The sequence below is a fragment of the Ovis aries genome, chromosome 1, assembly GCF_016772045.2.
Source record: "Ovis aries strain OAR_USU_Benz2616 breed Rambouillet chromosome 1, ARS-UI_Ramb_v3.0, whole genome shotgun sequence".
Lineage (NCBI taxonomy): Eukaryota > Metazoa > Chordata > Mammalia > Artiodactyla > Bovidae > Ovis > Ovis aries.
In genome coordinates, this window is record NC_056054.1 from 94336904 (window position 1) to 94359091 (window position 22188).

General features: G+C 45.2%; 1 protein-coding gene across 1 annotated transcript in view; it reads left to right on the forward strand.

The window, feature by feature from the left end:
- PTGFRN (prostaglandin F2 receptor inhibitor) overlaps positions 1-22188 on the forward strand; it is an 83684-nt gene that overhangs the window by 25542 nt on the left and 35954 nt on the right. Inside the window, exons 2-4 of the mRNA XM_042253106.2 lie at positions 10905-11273; positions 14065-14478; positions 20384-20764. Coding sequence (XP_042109040.1) covers positions 10905-11273; positions 14065-14478; positions 20384-20764 — 1164 coding nt within the window. The remainder of the gene's footprint in view (positions 1-10904; positions 11274-14064; positions 14479-20383; positions 20765-22188) is intronic.

Consider the following 22188-nt stretch of genomic DNA (forward strand, 5'->3'; position numbering starts at 1 on the left):
TCCCTTGGTGGCTGCTAGAACATAAGCCTTTTCTGGTTTTCTTCCTCACTGGCTGCTGTTCCTTTTTCCTTTTTTTTTTTTTTTTTTTTTGGTCCCTTTTCAGTCCTTTTCTTCTGTTTGTGTTTAAATAATAGAAATTTGCAGTGATTCTGTGGTTTTCTTCCTTTCCTCTTGTTTGTACTCTGGCCCCTGGTGACTCCATGGACTTCCATATCTCTGAGATCTTCACCCAGTCCCCTTTCCAAGCACGTGATTCTACATTCTTATGGGGCTCACATATCGCGGGTTTCCATTCCTGGTGGACCTTTCAACTCGTCTGAGTCTCACTGGCTGCTTTTCTCCCCAGGATTCCCTCCACAGCTCTCAGCTCCCCTGGGACGTCGCCCTCATGTCAGGACTGTCAGTGAATTCTTCTTGCAGCCTGGCTCTCAGAGCTGCTGCCTTTCCACTCCCGCCCTTGTTCTTCTTTTGGTTCTTACACCAACCTCCCCACCCCCATCTCGTTGAGGATTCCTGATTGGCCTCCCCTGTGTGTGTCCATTCCAGCCTGCTCACACTGCACTCTCCACTCGCCCTGCTCTTCACCACAACCCGCATGTTCCCTCTAGGCCTTTGCTTATACTCCTGCTTTTAACACTGGTCACCTTTCTCCTCAGTGTCCCCTGCCCAACCCCTAGCCCCCAGCCATTTTTCAGAGGCCCGATACAAATGTTGACACTGCACGAAGCTTTTCCCTAATCTCTTTAGGGATGCACCCTCAGTTTCTGTGGATCCCCTGGCACTTGCTAGTACCTTTCTTTGGTTACAAATATCCTTCCTCCTGTTAGTTTTTCTCGTGCCCCTAAAACTCAATATGCCTCTAAAACTCAGTATACCGTAAGTCTCTTAAAAGAAGGTCCAAGGCTGATTTACCTTCCTCTCTCACATATCATCTAACTAGGGGGCTTCTTGCTCAATAGTTGTTTGTTTAAAAAGTCATATTGTATTTGTCTAGTTTATCTCTGTAAGGTCTTAGCTAAATCTTTTTTTTTTTTTTTTTAATGATTATGAGGTCTACTCTAGTAGAACCTTATTTGCGTTTGGATGGGGTTTTGAAGTAGTGCCATATGTGACTTCATTACACATTCTCTGCTGGCTGTAACTTGTCTAATGTGTACATTGCTGCATTTTCATCACATAGGGACTGTCTAAATGGAAGCTGATGTGTTCCCTTCTTGCCAGACCTCTCAGTGGCAGTCATGCAGAGACAAAGGTTTTGCATTTGTGAAGTCAGATGCTGCAGTGAAGGCCCTATGAGGGTTTATAGGTTTGACCTTGTATATCCATTTCTAAATCATGTGTGGACTGGAAACTTCATGTAGAAATCCACAGGCCCCTAGTCTTTCTTAAAGGGCTTCTAAGCACTGGGAAAGGGGGATTTCAGTGTCATTTGACAAGGCAAAGTGAAAATACCACAAGCTCGTCAGTTTCGGTATTGCTGTTCCACCTGTACTATTGGATTCAGTAACTTTCAATACTTTTCTTAGAGCTTACTCTGATTGGAAAGTCAGATTGTTTGCTTCTAGACTGCTCAGTGAGGGGATAACATTTCAGCAATAACAGAAACAATTGCAAATATCCTTGGCAGATCTTCTGTATCTTCAGGTCTTGATTTAGAATAATGTTGATGGTAACCCAGGAAATAAAATCTATTTCCCATGGCTATCATGAGGGGGTGAAAGAGCCTGGATAAATACAGTTCGTCTTCATTAGCTGGTCTCTCTTAATGATTCCTCATGGTTGCCAATAACACTTATTGAAATGAACATTGCAGGAATGGTTGCACTGAAAAAGTTGCCTGATTTTTCTTGCCTCAGTTCAGTTCAGTCACTCAATTGTGTCCAACTCTTGGTGACCTCATGGACTGCAGCATACCAGGCTTTCCTGTCCATCACCAATCCCTGAAACTCGCTCAAACTCATGTCCATCAAGTCGGTGATGCCACTCAACTATCTCATCTTCTGTTGTCCCCTTCTCCTGCCTTCAGTCTTTCCCAGCATCAGGGTCTTTTCGAATGAGTCAGCCCTTCACATCACGTGGCCAAAGTATTGGAGCTTCAGCTTCAGCATCAATCCTTCCAGTGAATATTCAGGATTGATTTCCTTTAGGATTGACTGGTTTGATTTCCTTGCAGTCCAAGGGACTCTCAAGAGTCTTCTCCAGCGCCATAGTTCAAGAGCATCAGTTCTTCGGCACTCATCTTTCTTTATGGTCGTACTCTCACATCCATACATCACTGCTGGAAAAACCATAGCTTTGACTATGCAGACCTTTGTTGGTAAAGTAATGTCTCTGCTTTTGAATATGCTGTCTAGGTTGGTCATAGCTTTTCTTCCAAGGAGCAAGCCTATCCCCATCTATTCTATGTGATGGAAGAAAGTTGAAGGCATTTAATTATTTTCTTGAGTACTTCAGAGGTAGGCAAATAGAAATCTGGAAACAGTTACCACTTGCATATTAATTGTCTGTACTGCAAGGAAGAGCAGTAGGCTTCCAAAAGTCCTTCCTATATGTTTTTAGAATAAAGTTCTCTTTACCTTATTTGAATATGAAATTGTAAGACATAGAGTTAGTATCACTTAAAATAATGAAGATAATCTGTCAGAAAAAATTTTTTTAAGAAACTGGATGTTATTTTTAATAATCTTGTTTTTCTATTTTTCTCCTCTGTCTACTTTATATCAAGAATATGTATTTCTCCTCTTTAGTAACTCATTTTGGTTACTTTGCTGCCTATCTGATTTACATTGTCCTTGGAGAATTTGAAATATTTTATAGAGAATGTCAAGCTGTTCCTTCTTCCCACTCAGCACAAAGACAAAATCAACAGAAGGTGGTAATATCAACAATGCAGTTGAAGACAAAACCAACCTGGCCAGTCTTTGTCCTGACAGGGCAGTGCATGAACCAGATAAACCTAGAGTCCCTCACTTCATACTTTCATGCAAGCTATTAACTTGCTAAGTCTCAGGTTCCTTGGTTCAGTGATAGGGATGTTCTGGCATATGAGAGGACATAGGGTGTTATTATTCCTCCTCTTACTCTATCTCAGCCTTGTGAAGAGAAATTTGGTGATGAATCAAAGTGAACAGATTACAAAGTAAATACTTGAAAAATGCTTATGTTGTTTTAGCTGAAATTATGGATTCTTTGATTAATCAAGTTTTTTTAAATATATGTTTTAGATTTATTTAAGAATGGACTAGAACAGTGATTCTTTTAAAAAAGTTATTTTAGTATTTATTTATTTTTGGCTGTGTTGGGTTTTCGTTGCTGTGCACGGGCTTTCTCGAGTTGCAGTATGTGGAATTCTCAGTTGTGGTTTCTTTTCTGGCAGAGCACGGGCTCCAGAGCACGCAGGCTCAGTAGTTGTTAGGCAGGGGCTTAGTTGCCCCCAGGCGTGTGGGATCTGAGTTCCTGGAACTGTGTCCCTTGCATTGGCAGCTGGATTCTTCTTGATTTATTTATTTTTGGCGGTGCTGGGTCTTTGCTGCTGTGTGCTTTTCTCTAGTTGCTGCAAGCAGGGGCTGCTCTTTATTGTGGTGCATGGGCTTCTCGATGTGGTGGCTTCTCCTGTTGTGGCTGGCAGGCTCTAGATGTGTGCACGCATGAGTGGTAAGTCGCTTCGGTCATATCTGGTTCTGACCCTCTAGACTGTTTGGAGCCTGCCAGGCTCCTCTGTTCATGGGGTTCTCCAGGCAAGAATACTGGAGGGGGTGCCTGGGCTTCAGTAATTGCAGCGCATGGGCTCAGTAGCTGTGCCTGGAGGGCTCTGGAGCACCGGCTCAGTAGTCACGATGCAGGTCTTTAGTTGCTCTGCAGCATGTGAGATCTTCCTGGATCAGGGATCAAACCCATGTCCTGGGCGTTGACAGGTGGATTCTTAACCACTGGACCACCAAAGAAGTCCCTAATCAAGTAATTTTTATTATCCCTCTCTCTTTAGTTTGTTATCTGTTCTTTTATTTTTATGATTATTCTAGAGATTAGAACATATGTTGTTGATTTATTAGTGTCTACCGATGATCCTTTTACCATATGCAAGACCTTAGAAAACATTGAGGCTCCATTTATTTCATTCTTGCCCTCATTTTTGTGCTGCTGTTGTCATATATTTTAATTACGCATATATTTTAAATTCCTGAAGACATGATTAATATTGTATCATATAGTCCCCACACGTAACCTTTCTATTGCCCTTTGTGTCTTCGTACATCTCCATGATTCCATCTGGGATCATTCTTCTCTTATTTGAAGAATGCCCTTTTGTGTATCTTTTGGGTATTTCATTACTATTTCTTTTTATTAATTCTCTTTCCCTTGTTGAGAGTTAGTTGAAAGCATATTTATTTTGCCTGCCTTTTAAAATGTATTTTGGCGTTTCTGTGTAGAATTCTCAGTTGGGGGTTACTTTCTTTCATCACTTTAAAGATGTCATTACATTGTTTTAAGAGCATCATTTCTACTGAAAGTCAGCATCGTTGCATTGTTGCTCCCTTCTCTACCTTTCAGCAGCTTTACTACTGTGCACCTACGTGTGGTTTTCTTCGTATTTGCCCCGCCTCTAAGACATAGTACTTCCTGAATCTGTGGCATGCTGTATTTCTCGGTTTGAGAAACATCTTAGCCATTATCTCTTCAGAAATTAATCCCGCCCAATTCTATCGCATTCTTTCTGTCTCATCCTGGGTCTCTGTTACATGTTTGGCCTTTTTGCTATCTCTCATGTGTCTCTTAGACTGTTTTCTATATTTTTAACCTTTTTTACACCCTGGGCTTCAGTTTGGATATCTTATGAGTGACTGATAGGTGCTCAGTCATGTCCTACTGTTGCGACCCCATGGACTGTAGCCCACCAGTCTGTCTGTCCATGGAATTCTCCAGGCAGGAATGCTCGCCATGGCAGAGTAGCTTGCCATTTCCTTCTCCAGGATTGGATATCTTATACTGACTTCTTTTCTCTGCATCTAATCTGATATCAAACCCATTTATTGAGCTCTTAATTCTAGATTTTTTTTTTTAGTTCTAAATTTTAATCTGATTATTTTAATAGATTAAGTTAAATGAAACCTGTGGTCTATTTCTTTGGTAAATTAATTGTAGTTATTTTAAAGCCCGTGTCTAATAACACCAATGTCTGGATCCCTATGCATCTGTTTCTATTGTCTGTTTTGTTGCCTTTTGTTTTCAGTCATTTGGTGCTGTCATATGGGGTGTCTGGTAGGTTTTGATTAAATATTGAAAAGTTGTAGAGGCTCTGTATGATGCCATCTTCTTCACAAGATGTACTTTCCTTTTTTCCTAGCAGGCTAAAGAGTAAGAGAAACTCACTGTCATCCAATGAGGAATTGAGATGTTTTGAGATGAGATTTCAGTATTAACAGAGCAGGTTTTTTTCTTCAGCTTTGCTCTTACTCCAAAGGCATAGCCGTCTCCAGGGCTGTAATCCATTCTGGGGTGTTTACTACAGTCTGCCTTCCTTTGTGAACTCAGAACTTCAAGTTTTGTTTCCCCAGCTTCCCAGGTGGTGCAGTGGGAAAGAATCTGCCTGCTAGTGCAGGAGACGCAAAAGATGGCAAAAGCAGTTATAGAGATAGAGGAAAGAGATAATTATTAGAAAGTTAAGTTGTGATGGTTTCCATATTTCACTATCTTATTTAGTACTAGATTTCCTTGAAGCTAAGGTACAAAAGTGAAAGTGTTAGTCACTCATTCGTGTCTGACTCTTTGGGATTCCATGGACTATATAGCTCGCTGGGCTCCTCTGTCCAGGGAATTCTCCAAGCAAGAATACTGGAGTGGGTTGCCATTTCCTCCTCCAGGGGATCTTCCAGACCCAGGGATTAAACCCAGGTCTCCACCATTGTAGACAGATTCTTCACCCTCTGAGCCACCAGGGAAGCCCAAAGTACAAAAGGACACACGAATTTTATATATGATGGGGAAAACAAGACTTGGAAGTTGGAACAGAGAAAAGAGAGATGATGAATTTAGCAGTCACAGTTGTATTCAGGGGTGTGTGTGTGTGTGTGTGTGTGTGTTTGCTGGGAGGTTTAGGCAGAAATTTTAGAAACAGGAATTAGGAAGCAGTGCAGGGTTCTGAGACCTATGTAAGAAGGTCTGGTCTAGTCGGGGCATGGTGATATGGTACTGGTCCACTTAGTAATTGGCCTATGAGGAAGAGCCTTAGCATCAGAGCCTTAATATACCGCACAAAATGTGCTATTAAGGTGTCCTAATTTTGTGTTGAGTTTCAAAGGTACTTGGGCTGTGGTTTCTGGCCTGAGTGGTGAGAGATGCCTATGTAGTTCTTATTTTCTGGGGAAAGAACACACAGTGGGCCATTAGCAGGAGTTCAGGTCCTAAATTTTAAGAGGCTTATCATGTTTTCTTGTGTCACTGAACACAGTAGTGCCCTCAATAGTCCGTTTAAGACTAATAAAGAAATGTATTTCCTGTGAAGGTTTCTTATATTGACCTCTGAAAACAAATGAAACTACAATTTTAAGTTATTTCTTAATAAAGATATTTTTATAGAACGTGAAACTAATCCAGTTCAGGTGCCAAAGTGTTTGGGACTCTTCATGTGAAATTTGGTGGAATTTGGAAAACCAGAGGAGAATTTTGTTCTTTTTCCTTTTAGTTATCAGCTGTTACAAGAGGTTTCAACTAAATAAAGTTGGCAATGTGTGACTTTACAGATATTCTTTTTGATTCTGAAAGAGCCATATGCTCTATGTTTCACAAGTTGTATTTCTTTTTAAATATTATTAACTGTTATCTAACAGTATTAAAGGAAATATGTGCTAAATACCAGCTTGCTATTGGCAAGTTGAAATTCTGTTCTCTCAACTTCAAAATCTTGCTTTGCACAGATGAGAGGACAGCCCAGATCTTCATGTATGCCACTACTCAGGTTTCTATCTTTTTTAGATTAGAATTTGGTCTTTCAAGCATCTGTTCATATCTGCTTGGCTTTTCCCAGTGGCACTGTAAAATAGCCAGCATGGAAGGCACTTCTGCAGGTTGAGCTGGAATGTGGAGGCAGGCGTGCCTGAGTGACCCCTGGGGAGGTGAGGCAGACTTCACAAGGGAGATGGGGCTGGAGCTGCTTCTTGCAAGAGGCTGAGAGGTTGTTGAAATGGCAATTCCAGATGAATGAGGCCTAGAAGCAGAGTCTGTGGCACACAAGAGAAGCATGGCATTTCCAGAGAACGAACGGCCATTTGTTTTGTTGGCGTCTAAGCACTAAGGGCTGGGAGAGTGATAGCTGATGAAGCCATGGTCCAAACGCTGAAGGATCTTGTGTATTTTTATTTATCTACTCATTTAGCAAATGTTTACTGAACATCTGCTATCAGGTCCAGTTCTAGGCACTGGCATTCAGGAGCAAAGGAAACAGGTAAAAATCGCAGCTCATATAGTCCTTACATTCTAGTGGGAGGAGGTGGATAATAAATAATAGTAAAAATATATGGATACACGTAGAGTATTATTGATAAGTGACAAGAAAATACGACAAGAATAAGGATCAGTTCAGTTCAGTTGCTCAGTCGTGTCTGTTTGCGACCCCATGAATTGCAGCACGCCAGGCCTCCCTGTCCATCATGAACTCCCAGAGTTCACTCAGACTCACGTCCATTGAGTCTCTGATGCAATCCAACCATCTCATCCTCTGTTGTCCCCTTCTCCTCCTGCCCCCAATCCCTCCCAGCGTCAGTCTTTTCCAATGAGTCAGCTCTTCTCATGAGGTGGCCAAATGGGTATGTGCAATTTTAAGATGGTCAGGAAAGGGAAGGCGACATTGTAATGAAATGTGGAGCTGCTGATGGAGCATGGTGAGCATCTGAGAATGTTCTGGACTTAGCAATGCACAGAAACCGTGAGGTTGGAGTAGTTCTGTTCGCTCAAGAGTCTTAGGAGTTAAGGATGGCTAGAGTACAGTGGAAGGAGGAGCCCGAGGGTGGAGAAGCAAAAGGTCCTGTGAGGTCTTGCCTTTTATCTGAAGCTTTGAACAGAGTAAAGGTGTCAGACAACTTGAGTTGTTAAAAGATGGCTTGGCCGTGTTGAGAGTGGAGGGCAGGTGGGCAGCCAGTTGGGAGACTGTTGCAATAATTCAGGTGAGAGGGAAGGTAGCTTGAACCAGGGGGATCACAGGAGGGGACCTGGAAGATAGAGTGAATCCTGCAGGTGATGAGGAGCCGTGAAGGACTTCTGACCAGTGAAGTGACATGATTTATGCCTTAAAAGATGACTTGGGCAGCTGTGTGTGGAAGCAAGACTGGAGAGCTGAGATGAACCGGCTGTCCCCCAAGCTCTGCTCACTAAGAATAAAGACAGAGACTTTACAAGGAATATAGCCTCATGCCGAAGGGCCCTGTTGAGCTGGTTATTAACCTGGTCAGCCTCTTGACAAGGGCTAGGAATTGCAAAGATTGACACGTCAGGAAATTCCTTTGTAAACCTGCTGAGGAAGCAGAGTGAATGAATGTGATCAAGTTTATTATAGATGCCACCTGCAAAGCAGAGCCTTACCGAATTTCATGCCCTGTCATGGGGGCTCTGTGGCTCATTTAAGCCTTACAAAGCCCTAAGGGGTCATGTGTCCACTTCACAGAAGAGGACACTGGGCACGAGGAAAAAAGCCTTAGGCTGTGACCCCTCTTACAGGTCTCCACTGTGACCTTCCTTCTGAAGGGTCTCTGTGAGATTTAGGATTATCCGGTCATCTCTGAAATTAAATGTAAAAAAGATCGCCTATTTCTTTTGTGAACTGTGGTGATGATGACCTCACTGTTGGGTAGGTATGTTTTATTTCAATGCCTTGAGTTGCCAGTGACAGATATTAGCTTAAGGACCATAAATGTGAGTGGAATTGTAAGGAATTGAAATGTCTGGGGAAGACGTGCACATGTGTGTGCCTGGGCAAGTGTGGAATGACGTAGAGGGTGTGGCCAAATCTAGTGGCTCAGATGAGGCTATCTGTCAGGAGGACGCATTCCTTGCGCCTCTCCTGGTGTTGGCCTGAGTCTCTTCTGCCATAGACCGCTTTCTCATCTAGTCAAGAGGGCTGCCCATGTGCTGTTTCAGAGCAAAGCATCCCTTTAAGACCCTGATCCCAAAGGAGGTGAAAATGTCTTTCTGAGAAGTTTCAGCAGAAATGAGCCAGGAGGACTCGGACCTGGTTTCAGCCTCGGTGTCTGTCCCTGAGTCTGGGGTGCAGGGCATTCCTTGGATCGTAGACAAATCTCTTCCTTGAGCCTCACCTAGCACTCTCCCCCCCTTTTAAGGATGCTGGTCATTGGATCAGGGGCACACTCTTCTCTGCGTGACCTCGTCACGGTTAAGCTAATCACAACTGCAACAACCTATTCCCAAATAAGGTCATATTCTGAGGTGCTGAGGGCCTGGGCTTCAGCATATGAATGGGGAGGTGGTGGTAGGGAGACACAACTCCACCCAGAACAAGTGACAGAAACACAAAATTGAAAATAAATAATAGAAGATCCCTTATGGTTGAGCTCTTCTTACATGATGGAGTCTCAGCTAGCCGTTTTATTTCATCAGCTCAATGACTCCTTCTTGCCTCATTTTATTGTTGAGGAAGCCAAAGCTAAAAGAAGTCTCTCAAATTTCGACTTAGGTCCCCTTGATTTCAGGGCTTCCCTGGTGGCTCAGACGGTAAAGATCTGCTCGTAACGCAGGAGACCTGGGCTCGATCCCTGGGTTGGGAAGGTCCCCTGGAGGAGGAAATGGCCATCCATTCCATATTCTTGCCTGGAGAATTCCATGGACAGAAGAACCTGGTGGTCTACAGTCCATGGGGTCACAAAGAGTCGGACACAGCTGAGAGACTAACACACACACACACCCCTTGATTTCAGAGCCCACCCTTCCTCCTGTATGTCTTGATGCTGGGCATATTCATAGAACCTCAGGAAAGAACCATGCACGTTCTTTCGGTCCAAATTGAAATGCTTACACAGGTAGTAAACTCACTACAGAGAATGTGCCAAAGTTCATCACAAAGAAGCTATCTTAAAGGACACCCATGACAGGCCCCAAGGGCCCGCCCAGAGGCCCGAGAGGTCTGTGCTCTTGGGGCGGGAGATGCCAGTGAACTCTTGGTGTTGTCCACCCGGCCTATCCCCAGTAAGCTGCTGCATTCCTCCCAATGCCCAGCAACAGGCCAGAGCACGCGCTCTCTCTCTTTGTGCTTCCCTAGCCTCATTCTGCATCTGGATCAGGGTGAAGAGTAGAGAGAAGGAAATGAGCCAGAAAATAGAAAATTAATACTTGGTAGAGTCGTCACATTTTAAAATTAATTTATAGGCAATGTCAGATAACCAGAGTTAAATCATTTTATCAGCAGGCTGCTTCAGGATTTAAAAAATTGGCATCCATCATTGTAAATCAGGTCTCAGGAGCCCTGGGGAATGGTCTCTAGGGAAGAGGGTTGATATAGGGTGGGCAGAAATGTAAATACTTGATTAGCTGTGTCCTTTTCTTTCACACAAAACCTAAAATATTTCCACATCACGTTGAGTGATCACAGTAGGTTAAATAGTGACGGGAGGGAGAAAGTTCTTCAAATTTATAGTTAGCCTACTTTTAGTACCTGTCTTCCTCCCTGTTGATCCTAGGAGACTGGTGCATGAGAGATACTCACTGCAGGGGGCTATTCCTGGCTCAGGGTCCTTGGGGTGGGCTGAACCTTCTTCTGCACAGACTCTGGCAGCACGCTGGTCAGTGTTACTTTTCCCATTATGTGCCTGGGAGCTGAAGCGCCCACAGGCTTGCCACATTTATTTCAGGAAGAGCTTATTGGATTCAAGCCTCCCTCTTTTCACTTCTTGTCGTTGCAGCTCTTTGCCGAGGGCGCGTGGTGAGGGTCCCTGCGGGCAGCCTGGTGCGGGTAGTGGGCACCGAGCTGGTCATCCCCTGCAACGTCAGTGACTACGATGGCCCCAGCGAGCAGAACTTTGACTGGAGCTTCTCGGCCTCGGGTAGCAGCTTCGTGGAGCTTGCCAGCACCTGGGAAGCGGGCTTCCCAGCCCAACAGTACCGCGAGCGCCTGCAGAGGGGCGACATCCTGCTGCGGCGGACGGCCAACGACGCGGTGGAGCTGCACATAAAGAATGTCCAGCACCCCGACCAGGGCCACTACAAGTGCTCTACCCCCAGCACGGACGCCACCATGCAGGGCAACTATGAGGATACAGTGCAGGTTAAAGGTACATCCTCGGGGGAGGAGGGGGATTGCTGTGCCAGGGGACTGTACTTCCCTCTGCCACCCCACCGTGAGTGACTGTGCCTGGGGCTCTACTCCCTCCTCTGTCCAAGGGAGTAATAGTATCTTACCTGATGAAAGGCAGAGGATGGGCCAGAGGGCCTCTGAGGTCCCCCTCTTCATTCCCTGGTGAATAGAACTGTCTCGTGGCTGGTGAGTTGGAGGCAGCATGGTGTGTGGTGGAGAGTCCAGCTCTGAGCCAGGTTGCCTGCGCTTAGTTCCATGGCTGGCTCTCTCGTTTGTCACCTCTCTGGCCGTTTGTATGTCCCATGCCTCAGCTTCCTCCTCTGGAAAACAGTGCCTCCCATACAGGTCAAAGTGAACTGCTCTTATTTAGTCGCTAAGTCTTGTCCGACTCTTGCGACCCCATGGACTGTAACCTGCCAGGCTCCTCTGTCCCTGGGATTTCCCAGGCAAGAATACTAGAGTGGGTTACCATTTCCTTTTTCAGGGGATCTTCCTGACCCAGGGCTCAAACCCACGTCTCCTGCATTGGCAGGCAGAGCCTTTACTACTGAGCCACCAGGGAAACCCCCAAGGTGAATTAGCACGTGTAAAGCCTCAGCAGTGCCATAGTAAGCACTCAGTCAAGTTAGGGATGCGAGGATGACGGTCACGTGGACACTGTTCATGTTTATGGGAATAAGAGATACTTCGAAGCTCATGGCTTTCTTTCTCTGTGCCCTTCATGATTTAAGTACCTGTGTTTTCTAGAAGTCATATGGGTCATGTAGAGAAGGCATGATGTGGTCACTGCAAGCTGGTGGGCCTAACTGTGCAAGTAATCACACCTAACATAGCTGGAATATTTGAGTTTGTTTGTTTTTTCATTTTTTAAGTTCTGTTTGATTTACTCACCCATTCAGTTCTCAACCCAATAAAGAAGAGAGGGCAGGGTATTTCCCTAATTTACACACAAGGAGATGGAAAAGCATAGGTTAATTACTTGCCTAAAATCACACAGCTAATTGGTAAATGAGCAAGAACAAATAATTTTAATTTGAGGCTAGCAAAATAGAAACATTAATGTTGTTATTACTACTACTTAATTATACTTTTAGTTGCCTTGTTCCAAAAAGAATTATGTCAGGGTAGTAGTGTATTAAATGATCAAGAAAGCAGAAAATCTACATGATATGATATTAAAAAAGAAGGGGTTGATTCAGGCATTCATTCCTTCTGTAATGATTTCTTGACTCCTACCATATTCCAGATTCTGTTCCCCAGCTAGACTCATGAGGGGATAAAAACAGCCACTTCCATTATGCAAGCATTAAAATGTCAAATCTACCTCTTCCATTACCTCTTCTCATTCCTATACAAAAATCAAATATGTTTTTTTGGAACAAAGTCTCATAAGGCATTCTTGCATTGGAGTTGAGTGATCCATTGATTCCGTAGTCCTCACACACATGACATGCTACACCTCCATTAGATCAGATACACACTTGTCTCCATGTGCGAGGCCCATCTTCAGGAGCTGGAGGCTGCGGGAGGAACTTCCTGCCCTCTGCCCCAGGATCTTTCTGTTTCTTCTCCAGTCTTTGGAAGGAGAAGCAAGGAGAGGCTTTCCTCAGGGTCAGGAAAGCAGATGGATGGCCATGAAAGAGACTGGCTGGCTGCCCAGATAGAGCCTCTGGTGGCTGCCAGGCATGATCTAGGGTCTTTCTGGCCTTCAGCTTCACAGGTCTTAAAACTATATGTATCCGTGGCCTCAGAGATAACTGGTCTTGGGAACTGAGTCGTGTTAGCTGGACGCACAGACTGATGTATTAGAGATAAGACTTTGGGATATGTCCTAAAAATGTAGCAATTTTTTCTGTTATTTAAAGTAGTCCCTTTTCAAGGACATTGAATTCATTTCCCAGTGTAGGATGGCAGGAAAACCCAAGGAGATGGTGAACAGTGGTGTTTGGGGATTCTCTCAGCCAGCCTTAGGCAAACCTGAGAAATGGTGGTTCCTGTAGTCTCTTTGGTAGGGGCCTCATCCCTGCTATATCAAGTGTGGCTTCCCTTCCTCAGTAGCTCTCACCAACACTTGCCTGATCTAAACCCGGCCTTTTCCCAATGGGTCCTAATAATTAAATAACTGAGGCTTTGGTTTTCCTTGATGGGTTAAGGAAATCTTAACCCAGGGTACCTCTCTGCAGATACCCTCTTCTCAACCTAGTTATTCTTAGGCATTGCCAAGACCTGGGGGTGCAGGAAGTTCTCCCACACTTTAGTGCTCTGCAAATTACACTGCTTTAGCTTCTAGAAGATCCCCCAGGCTCCCTACTCCAGCCTGTGTCCCAGCAAAGATATGTTGGACAGTCATGGCTGGTTATCACTGAGTACCAAGCGTGGTCCTGGGAACCTTCCCTTATATCTAGTTGAATTCTCAGTCAGCTTCCTGAGATGGGTCTAGTTGTCATCCCATAAAAATGAGGAAACCGAGGCACAGAGGGGTTTAAGTGACTTGCCTAAGGGTGACAGAAGTATAGCCTAAGACACAGCTTCCCAAAGGGAGTTTGCACCACCCAGTTCTAGCAGGGGGGTCTTATTAGTGCTACGTCTTCTGTCAAGTCAGAATGTCAGCTGAGATGAGAGATGTAGTGAAATGGGCAGATGGGCCCATCCGGGCATTAGAGCAGGGGAGGGGAGGAAGAAGTTGTCCCTCAAGACCTGGAGGCTGGCGGGCACTTGCCCAGTGCTTGGGGCAGCAGTGTTCTGACCGCTCTGCTTTCTCCCCGCAGTGCTACCTGACGCCCTGCGTGTGGCCGCCAGCCCTCAGCCCTCCCCGGGCCCCAGCCTGCGCGAGGGCGAGCCCTTCGAGCTGCGGTGCTCAGCCTCCACCACGTCGCCGCTGCACACGCACCTGGCGCTGCAGTGGGAGGTGCGGCGCGGCCCCGCCCGGCGGAGCATCCTCTCCCTGACCCACGAAGGCAGGTTCCGACCCGGCCCTGGCTATGAGCAGCGCTACCGCAGCGGGGACGTACGCCTGGACACCGTGGGGAGCGACGGGTACCGCCTCTCCGTGTCCCGGGCCCTGTCCTCCGACCAGGGCTCCTACAGGTGCATCGTCAGCGAGTGGATCGGGGAGCAGGGAAGCTGGCAAGAAATTCAAGAAAAAGCCGTGGATGTGGGCACCGTGGTGATCCAGCCAACAGGTGAGCTTCTGAAAATTGCATGTTTTAGGCTGTTTGTTGTTGTTGAATCACTCAGTCATGTCTGACTCCTTGCAACCCCATGGACGGTAGCCCACCAGGCTCCTCTGTCCGTGGAATTTTCCAGGCAGGAATACTGGAGTGAGTTGCCATTTCCTTCTCCAGGGGATCTTTCCCACCCAGGATCTAACCTGGGTCTCCTGCGTTGCAGGCTGATTCTTTTCCACTGAGCCATCAGGGAAGCCGGGTAAAGAACTAGGCCAGAGCCTTACTCCTCTCTGACAAGATTTCTCCTCCTCCTGGAAGACCTCCTGTTGATGGGTGAGGGTATAGGGTGGTGTTGATGGTTTGGAAAGGATGCATTTGTTTTGTGCCAAATGCTGAGCTCTGCTCTGCAGCTGCTTTTTCTCTGGATTCATACCCACGGGAAGCTGCAGGTTACATAAGACACTAAGAGAATCTTGTGACTGAAAGATTAAGTCCCTTTAAGTGCCAGGACAAGGTCCAGCCTGGTGTTCAGAGGGGCTTTGAGGTGGGGCTGCCCCCACCTTGCTCCCATGGCTTCATTTTGTTTGGTGTTTCCCAATCTCTGGATCTGCCCTTCCCCACAGCTGTTGGGGGCCTGTTTGGCTCATCCCCAAACCTCTGTCTGACTTGGGTCCTCTAGGCCTGCCTTTCAGGTCCCCTCTGATGTGACATCCCCTTGTAGGTGAGGGATTCCCTAGGGCTGGGCCTCTTCTTATCTCCTTGAGGACACAAACCTCAGAAGCATCCAACTCTGGGGTCTATATGCAAGGAGTTGTTTTCATCTGTGAACCATCTTTTTAAAAAACAATAACCAAAAACCTTACTCTTACTAGAGAAGTAATTAAAGAAATGCAAAATATATTTCCAAAAATCCATAAAAATAAATGAAAAATATGCCATTTTTGCCTCCAGTGTCCAGCAAGCATGAGTAGAGAACCTACTGCGTGCTGAGTTCTGTCCTGGGCTCTGGGGTCAGAGATGCTTGAGGATCGTGCCCAAGCCTCACAGAGCTTCTGGCTCGGCAGAGGGAAGGTGTAAAGAGACCTTCTCAGGGGGATGTCCCTGCTGCGGGTGGTCGGATGATGGTTTGCTGGGAGTCTGACATTGCCAGATCACAGAGTACTTTGTGCTGTTGCTGCTGTCTCCTGTTTTGGAAACTGGGGAGACCTTGGCTGGACTTGTTTCCTGACTATAAACAAGGGAGCATGGCTGCTATGTTGCTAAGCTGGGAAGGAGAGCGGACAACGATACACATGGGAAGTGTTTTTCCTCTGCAAGCCGTGTTGTCCTGAGCACTTGCCCCTGAATTTACACCACAGCATGAGAGCTGAATTTGGTAAAAGCAGGACTAATGTTCTTGACTGTGGCAGTCAGGCAGGTCGGAGGTGTTCTCGCCGACAAGAGGGGCCACAGGTTGCACTCAATCGTGATTCTCCTGGCTGCCGAAATCACTTTCCAGATGGATTCAGGTCACCTGCCTTTTCGGAAATGACCTGTCAGGAATCTGACATAAGAAACCTTGGATGTTCATCTTGTATCAAACAACTATTTTAATAGGAGAAAGGGTTAAGAGTTTCAGATTTAGCAACTGCAAAAATTTCAGTTGTAAATGTTTGTTTGTTTAAAAATTTCCAACAAGCCACAAAACCCAGAATGTAGTTATAAGACTTGAACATTCTGAGCCTGTTAGGCAGGCAGTAGCATCTGGCTCTTACTCAAGCCTGAGGGTGCATAGCCTTTTGTGCATAGGTATCTTTGACAGTCCTTTGAAGCTCACAAGCCCTTTTCAGAGTTAATATATTTTAATTAATAAAATACATAAAGAGGATGACATAGGAAAACAATAACATTAAAATAGTTATCAAAAATATTTAAGATAAATTTGTTATATAATAATATAGTGTTTTATTGCGTGTGTGTGTATGCAGTCTCTCAGTTGTATCCGACTTTTTGCGGCCCCATGGACTATAGCCCTCCTCTGTCCACAGAATTTTCCAGGCAGGAATACTGGCGTGGGTTGCCATTTCCTACTCCTGGGGATTTTCCTGACCCAGAGATCAAACCTGCATCTCCTGCATTGGATTCTTTTACCGCTGAGCCACCTGGGAAGCCCAGTGTTTTATTAATGCATTAAATAATAAGATAGAGTGGCAGACCTAACAACTACTGTAATTTCTGGTAAGTGAGGGATATAAATAATATTTTAAGATATCTGCAACAATTGAACTGTAATGTGAAAATATCTGTGATTTCTATTGGGAGCAAGATCCCAGGGACAGATAGTACTACACTGGTTTGTTGCTTAGTTTCATAATGAGAGGAGATGCTGTCTTTCAGGTAGAGGTTAGTAAAAGAAAGGCAATTTATTTTCACATCCATGTCACAGACTCCTTAGATTTTTTATGGATCCTGGATTAAGAACCACCACACTAGAGTGATGGTCTTTCTCTCATTTTAAACACTTGCATTCTCCCTAGCTAGCTTTTCTTTTTTAAAATTGGAGTTTATTTGATTTATAATATCATATTAGTGGTGTTGGAGAAGACTCTTGAGAGTCCCTTGGACTGCAAGGAGATCCAACCAGTCCATCCTAAAGGAAACCAGCCCTGAATATTGTTTGGGAAGACTGATGCTGAAGCTCCAATACTTTAGCCATCTGATGTGAAGAACTGACTCATTGGAAAAGACCCTGGTGCTGGGAAAGATTGAAGGCGGGAGGAGAAGAGGATGACAGAGAATGAGATGGTTGGATGGCATCACTGACTTGATGGACATGAGTTTGAGCAAGCTCTGGGAGTTGGTGATGGACAGGGAAGCCTGGCGTGCTGCAGTCCATGGAGTTGCAAGACTTGGACATGACTGAGCAACTGAACTGAACTGATTAGTTTCACAACATTGTAATTCAATAGTTTTATAGATTTTACTCCATTAAAAGTGAAAGTGTTAGTCACTAATTTGTGTCCAACCCCATGGACTGTAGCCCATCAGCTCCTCTGTCCATGAAATAATCCAGGCAAGAATACTGGAGTGGGTTGCCATGCCCTTCTCCAAAGGATCTTCCTGACCTAGGGATTGAGCCCAGGTCTCCTGCACTGCAGGCAGATTTTTTACCATCTGAGCCACCGGGGAAGCCCCATTTACTCCATTAAAGTTATTTTAAAATATTGGCTCCATTTTCTGTGCTGTGCATTACATCCTTGAATCTTACTTACTTTCTACTTAGTAGTTAGTACTTCTTGTCTCTTGACTCCCTGCCTCTATCTTTTTTTTTTTTTTAAGAGTATTTACTAATTTGTATTATTTATTTGGCTGTGTTGGGTCATAGTTGCAACATGCAGGATCTTCAATATGTCACGTAGGATCTTTCCTTGTGATGTGCAGGCTCAGTAGTTGCAGCATGCAGGCTTAGTTGCTCTGTATCTTAGTTGTAGGGCTTAGTTCCTCGACCAGGGATTGAACCCAAGTCCTAATTGCTAGGCAGATTCTTAATCTGTGGACCACCAGGGAAGTCCCCCCTTCCTCTATCTTGCTCCCCCACCTCCTCCTCTCCCCATTGGTAACCACTAGTTTTCTCTCTGCATCTGTGAGCCTTTTTGTTTGTTTTTGTTATATTGTTTATTTCTTAGATTTCATCTATAAGGAGAAACATAATATTTGTCTTTGTCTGACTTACTTCACTAAGTGTAATCCCCTACAGGCCCATCCATGCTGTTGCACATGGCCAACTTTCATTCTTTTTTATGGCTGAGTAATAATCCATTGTCTATATACACCACATCTTCTTGAACCATTCATCTGTTGATGGACACAGGTTGCTTCCATGTCTTGCCTATAGTAAATAGTGCTGCTATGACGTTGTCCATAGCTAACTTCTTAACTATTCTTATTGCATTCTTATGATAAATGGCACAAAGTGACTTACATGGTGGGACTGTACCATGTAGGTGGCAGTAAACCCCCCTATAATGCTGAGCCTGGTGTCTTAATTTATAGGGTCAGTTATATCCAGTAGGAGAAAGCTTATACCATCACAGACTTTGTCTGAAGTCCCCTCTATGAGTCCTTAGAACTGATTCCTTTTTCCCTTCACCACACTTCATCTTGTCCCAGTAGTGAACCCTCCAATCCCATAGAACATGTGAAAACTGTGCTGAGTGATGTGATATTTAGCCACTTGCAGAGAAAAAAATTAGAAAGCAAACTATATTGTTACAGAGATGCTGATGTTTCTAAATGCAAGGATCCGTTTTCTCCATGCATACTGTCCGCAGTTGCTGTCTGCTTCTTTTCTCGGCTGGCTCCCTCCTGGGCCTTCTTGTACAGCTGCTGTGGTGGTGGCTGGCAGAGAGCGACTCTGGTAGTATTCCAGGTTCTCTAGCCATGGTTGCACACAGAGCGGTTCAGACGGCAGCATGGGCTCTGAGCAGCAGTTTCCTGACTCCTCCCAAATGATAGCTCATATTGCTTTTGGCTCCTTTAAAGGGGTGAAGGAGGAGGAAGAATTTGGAAGAAGGCGGGTGGTGGTGAGAAATTAGACTTTAAATTCCTTTTTCTGATACTATGCCTACCTCATTTTCTGTCTTCATCAAAGTGAAGCTTGAACTTGACCTGAAACTCTAGTTTGAAATATCATCAGTCTTTGGAAAAATCTATAATGAAAGTCATTTACTTCAAAGCACATGGGTTCGGGAGGTTGGGTCTTTTCTGAACCAAGTGCCAGCATCTGTCGCCGAGCTGACCCAGGTCTGTAGCTGATGCTGAGCGACCCTGGCTGGAAGATCAGGCCTGTTCTGTGCTTCCACTTGAATCCCTGGGAGGTGTCGGCTCCTCATCATCTAAGCAGTTGTTCCCAGAGCATTACCACGTGTGGAATGTTTTCTACTCTGATTACAGATGTTCAACTTCTTTGCAAAAAAAAATCCCTTGAATAAAATAAAATGTTGCCATATAAAAAGCTTTGACAGGGGAATGCTGAAACCAGATCTGCCTGGGGACTGTCACACCAAATCCTTCAGTGCTTCATCTAAATATTGTTTGCTTTAATTATCCACACTAATGAGAGAGGGCAGCGGCATTGTCCAGAAATCACTGTGTTTTGGTTTTAGAATATCCTTTATCCTTGACTTTAGGGTGGGGCTGTAGAACAGCATGAATGATGCTCTAGGTACATTGCATTTGGGAGACTTGACCTGCTAGGCATGTGGTCTGGTTTTCCTTTCCCAGTCTTCTGTTTACATCCCCAACCCTGTTTCACCCAGCAGATGGTTTTACCCTCACTTCCACCCTCCGTCTCCTAGCCCCCGAATGACAGTATGTACCAGCCAGAGCTGACTTATCCTTTCTCTGAAAGTCACCCAAGTCTATCATGCATGTGGAGAAAATATAAATTTAGTTTTGTGATGTTCAACAGAGTTGTTTTCAAATGATAATGTACGTAATGATGGCATAACACTGAAGAGCAGAGTCCCTAGAGGCAGGCAGCCTGAATTTGAATCCTAACCCTGCCACATAGTAGTAGCTGTGTGACATTGGACGAGCTACTTCACTTCTCTGTGGTTCAGTTGCCTTATTGGTAAAATGGAGATGATAATAGAACCACCTCGTAGGGTTGTTTTGAAGATGATATTTATAAAGCACTCAGAAGAGTACCTGGCATATAGAAGCATCTATACAAGTGTTTGCTGCTGTTATTGTTTTAATGCAATAAAAAGAAATATGTCGTTCATTTACTCAGTACATTTCTCAAGCACATAAAACTGCACAAAGACTCCTAACTTGAATGTCGTACATAAGAAGGTAAAAGGAGGTGATCTAAGGGGATGGGGTGGAAGCAGCAGATGTAACTGAGATTATCTCAATGTCCTTGTTTTTGGTTTTCCAGTTCTCCGAGCGGCTGTGGCTAGGAATGTGTCTGTAGCTGAAGGCAAGGACCTGGGCCTGGCTTGCAACATCACGACGGACCGAGCGGACGATGTCAGACCTGAGGTGACGTGGTCCTTCAGCCGGACGCCCGACAGCATGTTGCCTGGCTCCCGTGTGCTGGCTCGGCTGGACCGTGACTCCCTGGTGCACAGCTCTCCTCGTGTGGCCCTGAGTCACATGGATGCACGCTCCTACCATCTACTGGTTCGAGATGTCAGCAAAGAAAATGCTGGCTACTATTTCTGCCATGTGGCACTCTGGACCCCCGGACACAATAGGACCTGGCACAAGGTGGCGGAGGCCGTGTCGGCTCCGGCTGCCGTGACTGTGACCTGGCTAGGTAAGTGGTTTTGGAGGGTGGCTCTTCACCTCTCTGGCTTAATCCTTCCCCTGGGATCTGGAGAGGAGTCAAGGAGCTGTGTGTTTTGCATTGTGGCATTCTTGATATCGACAAGCATACTTTCTCCTGGATAGATCCCAAGCTGGGGAGGAAAGAAAGCAAAACTGGCTGAAACAGAATCTGGCAGTCAAGGGGGATGTTTAGATGATGTGGCCTCAGTTGTCTCAATACCCTCATTTGAGAGGATACAGTTTCCTTTTGTGGTCAGAGATTTGCAAGGTCGGGAGTCCTGCTGATTGGCTCCTTGAAATGGATCTTTGTTGGAGGGAGCGCATTGCCATTCTCCCTCTCTTTTCCCTAGATGCCTAGGTATTCTCTGGTAGGAGGAGCTGCTGCTTTTCTAAAGCCCGGGGAAGAAAAAGAATTCCTTCAGCTAACGGAACACAGTTTTTTCACTGAATGCCCTGGCATCCCAGAATGATTTTTCTTTTTGCAGATAGCAATTAAATGTAAGGGCCTTCCTGTTTCCCCACCTTTTCTGGAGGGTCCTCTCCCCAAGTCTGATTCCCTGGGGAGAAGCAGAGTGGCCCTCAACTGTTGCCCACCTTGCCACTCATGCAGTTGCTACTTGTCATATATATGAAGGTCATTGTCATATCCTTTTTTTCTTCTTCTTTTGTTTTTTTACCACTGTCATCCTCCCCATCTCTTATTTTTCTGAGTGCTTTTCCTAATTTTGTTACCATCTTGTAATTAATTGCAAGTGAACTTAGGCAGGATGGGACCAAGTGGAGTGTGGAGGGCCTTGCTTCCCACATCCATTGCTGCAAAGATGGACATAGGCCTGCTGGTCAGCCTCTTGCCTGTTTTGAACTTGATCTCTCTACTGTCCCCTGACCATTCTAAGCCCACACGAAGGCATTTGGCATTGCTCTACTAGGAGATAAAACAGATCTTTAAAGGCTAGGAAACCATTTCCTCCTTTGTTTAATGCCATGCATCCTCACTCCATGAGCCCCAGCTCATTCCTCAGCCCTTTCTTGTCTCTGCATTGAAATCTTCTCCCAGGCTAGTGGCACATTCACTGTCTTGTTTCCTCCTAATAAGCCATTATTTGGCAGAGATGGGGAGTTGGCAAGTGGGGACAGAAGGGGGGCAGGGAGAGGAAGAGCAATAGGAGAGTAAGCAGAGGGTCCGTCCAATTCAGAACGAGACGAGGCGGGGTGTTAGTCATCCCTGGTAGGAAAGTGATTCTTTGATATCTGCAGAGTGAAAGGAGCAGGGTTTATCTGGCGAGCTTTTATTCCTGCCGCCTGAACCCTGCGCAAAGAGACTCACTATGAAGTACTGAACTGGAACAATGTTAGCCCAGCTAGAACTCTCCTTAGCAACCTTCAAAATAAAACAGATGTTGTCAGCACTGA